General features: G+C 37.0%; 1 protein-coding gene across 1 annotated transcript; it reads right to left on the reverse strand.

Moving 5' to 3' along the window:
- Positions 1-1,406: 1,406 nt before the first annotated feature.
- Positions 1,407-7,442, reverse strand: LOC140675518 (uncharacterized). Its single transcript, XM_072910115.1, is given in 4 exon segments — positions 1,407-1,678; positions 1,681-3,223; positions 7,083-7,292; positions 7,344-7,442. Coding segments are annotated over 4 exon segments (2,124 nt in total).
- Positions 7,443-7,647: the final 205 nt, after the last annotated feature.

The raw sequence follows: 7,647 nt of genomic DNA on the forward strand, positions 1-7,647 counted from the left end.
AACTCCCCGGGGGTATGTGGGACTCCCCCTATTTAACGGGGTATACCCACTAAAACCAGACGGTGGTCCTCTCGGCGGTTGGCGGGTGGACCCTGGGGTCGCGTTAGGAGTGCGAGAAGTCTCAATTAACTCCTCGCAGTCCATCAATATCGTGTCCTGCGAGTCAGATTTCGCTTCTTCGCGAAGATTTCTCTCGCAGGACACGTACACCTCCCCACTTTCAAGAGCAGCCTGGAGGCCCACCTTCTTGCTATCGGGAGTGACTTGAAGGGCCTTGCCCTTACGCTTCGGGAGGACCTGGATCCCCTGATTCATCCTCTCCGAAGCATTCTCCTCTCGGTGACCCTCCAGGATCAGCCCAACACTGTCGAGGTGTTCTATGATCAAGTCATACACGTCGGACATAATGTCCGCGGCATTCTCCGACCACACCTCAGCAGTGTTGTACTCCTCCGATAGTCTGATCCTCTTCAGCTTCCTAAACAGCTCTAGACAAGCGGAGCGGATCATCTCAACCCTGGCGATAGCCATTGCTCCCGAGGGCCTCGCCAGTAAGCTCTCGGGTAGCCCTTCGTATGATGACGACGAAGGGGGGTCAGGGACAATAACCCCCCTCCGCCGGTCCACCGTATCCGATCCGGTGGTGGTGTTTCCGTTCAGTCGGTTCATCCCATGTTTGTTTTGGCACACTCTTGGCACCCTTCAGGATCTTCCGAGGGTTGTGGGTCCTAAGACCCGACAACCACACCGGGATCACCATCCGGGTGAGCCCCCCACTACGTCAAGGTGGTGTGCCATCGGGGGGGAAGTCGGCACGATCTCTGCTTGGGCAGGCCTCAACCCTTTTTAACCCTGTCCAACCTTTTATATATAATGTGTGCATTCCCCTTGAGGTATGCTTTACTAAATAATTTTTCTTTTTTTTCTAATTTTTTTTCATTATGATAATTAAGAAAATGCAAAATTTATAATTGATAAAGCGATTTTTAGTATGATTTGGTATTGACATACTAATATAATGGTTTTAAAAGTATTATTGTTACGTTCGCATAATTTGTTTATTAGATTTTAGCGATTCTGATTTTATAGTAACATATATTCCTATATATTTTAATAGAGAAAATTTCAATTCTTATTTAGAGAGTTAAATGGTAAAGTAGTCTAATGGTTGCAATTATATGATTTCCTTTATTGATAATGGTCAGTATTATTTTGCTAACACTATGTAAGCAAGCAATATCCAATTTAATAGCTATATGATATTTTGCTCGATTAAATATTTTATTGCGCGAATTTGAGAGATATACGTATATCTCATACCTTGTGTTCATATTTCTAGCGGTACGTTTATATTTTGAAAATTTTTATTTGAAATTTTTTGGCGGGACGTCACATCCCCCCCTTATTTAAGAACGAATTCCCGATGTTATCGGAGGGATTTGTTCAATATCGTTCAATCGCTCTCGAAGGTCAGTGTAAACAATGGGAATAGGGGTGGTTGTATTTACCGCTGTTGCATTAACGATAGTTGACTCGATTTTGGATGCTGTCGGTGTTACTGGTGAGGGACTCATTGGCTCCAGGGGAGATTGATCTTCTTCTGGCTCTATTCTTCGTTGATTCACGGATCCTCGTGCTAAGTGAAGTAGGAGATGTGTGAGAGAACTCCATACGGCGCTAGCAGGTGCAGACTGCATCCGTACACGGTGTGAAGGGCGTATCCATGGATTGCTGTGTCAATAGTCAATTTAATGAGTCGTATAATTAGGAATACTCCTAGAATTCCGGCCGTTGCTGATCCGAAGGTTACAAATCTACCCCAAATTCTTGAGACGATATTCGAAGCTATTTTCTGGAGTGATTCCTCGTCTAGCAGACTGTATATAGAGACTTCTCCGGGTATGACAGCTTGTCCTGTCATCCCACGGGCTATGAAATTTAGAAGTGCTGGTTTCTCTGCAGGAAACATAATATGATCTCGTAACTTTTCTATATCCTTTTCAGTATATATTCCACTAATGGCTAATGGACCTGGGGTGAGGTATTTCCAACTCAAAGAAATCATCGGATGTAATCGTTGTGGAGGTAATTGTATGACTTGTGGATCAGGGGTGAGCTGGATCCATGTATCATCTCTGCGGTAGAGTATTGGTAGTTCAAAGCTACATTTCTTCTGAGTCCCGAATTTGGTGAGTATCCTTGATTTTGGCGTTAGAAATAGTGAAGCGTTCCTTACTGTTTCAGGGAGCTCGGCATAACATTCTTTTGTTCTCCGAATTATGGCGTCAACGGGAATACATTTTATTACATGAATTGCCTCTCCTGCAGTGACAGCCATGTATCCTGGTCCTTTCATTAATCGATAGGCGAATTCGTCAGGCTGTAAGGTGACAAATGATAAGGTGTTAGTTATTACATCTTTTTCCAGCTCGCATTTCTGTTGAATGACATTGTGGTAAAGAGATGTCATTTGATATCGTATGTGTTTTTCTACATATACAAACTTCGAGTTCATATATGCAAAAATATCAAGATTATCAATTGGGATTGTTCCTCTTTCGGCGAAGACGTCTCCCTTTTTAGTTTCCAGTATAAAGAGTTTGGGATGCTCTGTACGAAGAAGCGTGTATCCGCACAGTGGCTGTTCCCGTGTTCTTGTCAGAGTGAAGGTTATGTCTTGTGTTGTCAGGCTGTATACAATAGGTGATTTTCCTTCACTGGTATCGTCCGTAGTTTTGATAGCAGGTCCTTCATATAGAACGTCGTATTGATGAAAATTACATGAAGAGGTAGGCATCGGTTCCCAATAGGTATATCCATCCTCTGAATCGATGCAAAATCCTTCACTGAGCGTACAAATTGTTCCTGATTTTAGCATTATTTTTCCAGTATTTAGTTTCACGGGGACATAGGTTGATTTTAATATTCTGGCGACAGCTTGCACGACAACGTCGTCCCATGTTCCATAATGGTCGGAATACTGCGTGCTTTTGCATTTTCCATCGTTGCCTACGCTTCCAGCCATGGTGATGCTGTAGGAGGCGATTTGGTTGACTCGGATGCCGTCGATTAAAACTCTTGCTCCTAGCGAAAGAGTACCATCACGAAACATTCGTTTGCACTGTGAGTGTCCGGTTTCATGTATATAGTCAGCACGTCCGTTATGCACGATGGAAACATGTGAGTGCATGCCACAGTAATATATAGTTCTTGAAATTTCAACCTTACATTGTATTATATATGCATGATTATAGTCAGATAATTGAAGCAGTTGGATATAAGTATCCGTAGAGTTTGATGTTTTATGCGGAAGATTGCATTCTCCCACATCCAACAACGAAACCGATATGATATTTAAATGTCGCCCTCCGCAATCAAAACCAAGAAGGGCGAGGGAGGTTTGCGCAGTGAATAATAATACTAAATGATACATCATTTCTGTAAGTAAGCAGATACAATTTATTATTTATACATGTATATTTGTATGAATATAATATATATATATATATATATTTACTTTATTTCATGGTATTTCCATCTCATTTGTTGGTTCATACATTAATAGTATCTTTACTTCCGTATTGTCGCAATCATACAACTCTTCTACATTATTTGGGTCTAATTCTCTTCCTCTGAGTACGCAACATATCGCTAAATAATGCATGAAGAAAGTAGAACATTCTTTTACGGAAGTATAAGTAATTATATCATTTCCGCAAATATAACAATTTTCTTCTTGAAAAATACCACTATACATGCCATGGAATTGTATAAGTCCGTACGCTTGAAAATTTTGTTGAATTAATCTGAAGCAAGTGACGCAATATCGATTATATTCCAGGACAATGCGTCAGAATATAAGGCGGCTTATATCTATAAGGTTTAGGTCTACACATTTTATGAATTACTATTGCTACGTAGAAATATATATATATATATTTATTTTATATGTATTCAAAAGTTATTACTATTATTATTATTATAGACCAGGCCAGGCTCAGGTCGCCAATGTCTCCAAGGAATGGATTCTCCTACTGAAAAGATGATACTTGTATATATATATATATATTTCTTAATCTGAGCACTTATACATAACTCTATTGTCTATTGTTTTATATCTATTCTTATATATATATTTGTATTATACATTATATATTATTATTTTTTTTTTATTTTCGTATTTTATGTGTTATTTGTTATATTTTCTCTTTTTTTTATATTAGTATTACTACCTTGTGATTATATCTAACCTAATATTTTTATATGCCCATGTGTATATGTGTTTAGCTTTTAGTCGTCGATGACTGCTAATATTATAGGGTCCTCATAATCGCGGATTGTACGGTGTAGTTGCTCTATTTCAGTAGTGAATTCAAAATACCGATTGATATAGGGATTGCAATGAGCTATAGGTTGGATAGTTCCCATGTGATTTTCGCATGCATAACATTTATTTCTGTAGAATTTTGTGCCATCTACGCTTGATGTCTCTTAGTTTCCTGGTAATATGACTTTACTGATTCAGGAATTAGTTTATTATAACATGTGACGCATAAAGTGACATGTGCATCATATATTTTTTGATAGGAGCGAGTTTTGAAACAATGTACGGTATATAATTTTTGAAGAGCTTCTACGGAAGGGTGTGAGGAAGATAATGGTGAGGGACCTGGCTGATTGTGCGTTGAATGATGCACCTTGTTGCCTGAATTTAATTAGTAGTATCTAGCTCCGTTTACATGTAATATGAGCGGATTAGGAAGAGTATTTATTTGTCTTTCATCGCAATACAATATGAATTCTAAGAACCTCAATAAACATTGGTCGCATTAATTTACGGGTTTGACTATGGTGATATCTGTATTACACCGCGCGCAGATTATTACACGGAAGTGTTCGCCGGAGATCAAGTGGTGTGACACTATCCACTCATATTGATCTCGATATCGTGGTTGGTAAATGTGATAACACTGAGTACAGTAAGCAAATCCTGACGCGATGTCTATACCCAAAAGATTTATAGCACCGCGAGGTTGAAAGTATTTGACATGGATCGAAGCTAGGTTGTATTGCTGTGTTGAATTGTAGCCCAGTAGTATGGTTTCTTAAGCTCATTCTATAAAGAGAAAAAGAATAGTGTGTCACGTGCTGTGACCCGCTGTTATCGTCTACCTAGGTGTCAATAACAGGGTTGCTCTCTATTTAGTTTTTTGGGTAATCTGTCTAAATCGGCTATACCCAGGGCTCCGCCGAGAGCAGGATCAATATGTACTAGGAACTAACAAATCGGGGGATTTTTTTACTGATCTGGAATGATGATAATAGAGACTTGATTTAAAAACTCTTTTATGATATTATCTAAATTGTAAATAATGTTTTCTTTATTTTCTTCTATAAATTGGATTAAAGTTTCTAATATGACTTCAGAGTCAACAAAGGGATTTTGTTGAATTTTAGAATCAGTTGTCTGAGGCCTCATTTATTTTATTTTATTTGATAAGAAAAAAATTAAGAAAGTTGGAAATAAAGCGATTAAATTTATGACATATGTATTTGAAAATGATTAAGAATGTTAAGCAAACGCGTTGAATCCCGCTATTGTATATTTGATATAGTCTGGTGGTCAGAATGCAATTCACTCGGGACTAACGAGAGGCTGAGGAAGTTCTAGGAACTCCATGACACCATGACAATTATCGCGTATGCAATGAACGTGACGCACAATGACACTTGAGTCAATTAAAGATGAAAGAAAAAAAAAATAAAATTCTAAAATTATATCTGCAATAGTTTTGAATTTATTCAATTTTAAGTTGGAGCAATAATTATGATTAGAAAATTTCAATTTTGAAATTATAAATAGATTGTGATTAATTTGACAAATTTTCAATTATATTAGAATTGAGGTAAGGATTATAGTGGTTCGTGATAGTAATTATGAGGGATTACGTACTTACTGTTGTTGTATAGTAGAATTCACCGTCGGAGCAATTCCAAATATATACTGATTTTGAAAGTTTTAATCTACGACTTGTATAATGTAAGAGCAAATTTCTCATTAATTAATGACTGCTTTAATATGAAGAACAAAGTTAAATTGTGAAATTTAAATGATTTGGATTTATATTGAATGTAGATATCTCTTTCCTTAAGAGAAAGTCAACTGTTGTAATATTTTATTTTTCATAAATATCGTTGATGCATCTATTCATGTAATAAGAAAAGATTATTAAAATTGTTATTGCTCTTAAGTAGATATATATATATGTTAATAAGAGTATGGTTCTTTGCAGGTTCAGCACTGTGTGGTGAGGTGTCATATAAAGAAATGTACACTGGAATATGGTGGAGGCCAGCGATATAATTTACTGTTTCAAAATCACTGTCTCCGATGGAAAATAGGAAGAAGAGATTAAGCAAGGGATGCTCCGTTATTTTTATTATTAAATTAAGTATAGCGAGTAGTTAATTCTCTTACATTGATAGATCGATTATTTAATTTCATTCTAAATTTGCAAATTTCTTGATATAGTATTTTAACTTTATAATTCTTGAGAGTAATATCAGAATGTGAGTCAATTTGTAATTTTATAAGTGTCAATCGCCTGAACTGTGAGTTATTCAAAAGAGTGAGATATATATATATATATATATATATATCTCACTCTTTTGAATAACTCACAGTTCAGGCGATTGACACTTATAAAATTACAAATTGACTCACATTCTGATATTACTCTATATATATATATATATATATATCTTGTATGTATGTCTAGTTAACTGTATAAAATTTTTATTTCGGAGCTTGAAGGTGGAACAGTTTATTGCATTAGTCGTAAAAGCATATGTCTAGATTGTAATTATAATTGTTTTGCAAAATCAAAGTTGTTAGAGTAATATGATGTCATATAAATGTTAAGCACGATGTGTTATAAATAGTGGTTCAATTCGGAATTCTTTTCTTTTTTATTATATTTTGTTGGAATATGAGTACGTTTTTCTTTTTTATTAAAATAGTAATATTCTTCTTGATTGATCATATGTGCGTGTGTGTGTATGTATTTAAAATAGTGACTTACCTCTATTAATGTCACTAGTTTTGCTGATTTTCCTGGACCTTTTCCTCGTACTCTGGACTCGTGGATCTCCCTCAGGGATGTCAGTGGTAGACGTTGAGGCAGGATGCAGCTTGATTTCAACCAAAGGTCCAGGCCAGCCAATAAATTCGAAGGTTCTTCGCAAAATGGGAACTTCGACTGAGTCGGATGCAGGAAGCTGATCGAAAAGTTCTACGACAATTCTTTGATTGTCCGGTACGTTAATTTGTCTTTTTTTTCTACTTGGCTGAGACCGTTATCACTGTTCGAAATTTGTCTCTGTCGGCGTAAAGCGGCACGTAGTTGTCTATGTCGTTTACCGGCGCGACGAGAACCAGGCATTTACTATAAATTATAATCAAAATTTTATTTTAATTTGAAAAGTTATTCATTTCAGTTTGACAATCTGGATCAAGCGACATTCAAGCAGCTCATCGACTAAGTCTCAGCTCTGCTCGAACTAACACGAGGGGCACGTCACTCTGCTCTATCCCAGGCACGGGTCTCGCTAACGCTCAAAATCCAGACGTACGTTAAATATTTTATC

Source organism: Anoplolepis gracilipes, unplaced genomic scaffold (genome assembly GCF_047496725.1).
Source record: "Anoplolepis gracilipes unplaced genomic scaffold, ASM4749672v1 Contig19, whole genome shotgun sequence".
Classification (NCBI taxonomy): domain Eukaryota; kingdom Metazoa; phylum Arthropoda; class Insecta; order Hymenoptera; family Formicidae; genus Anoplolepis; species Anoplolepis gracilipes.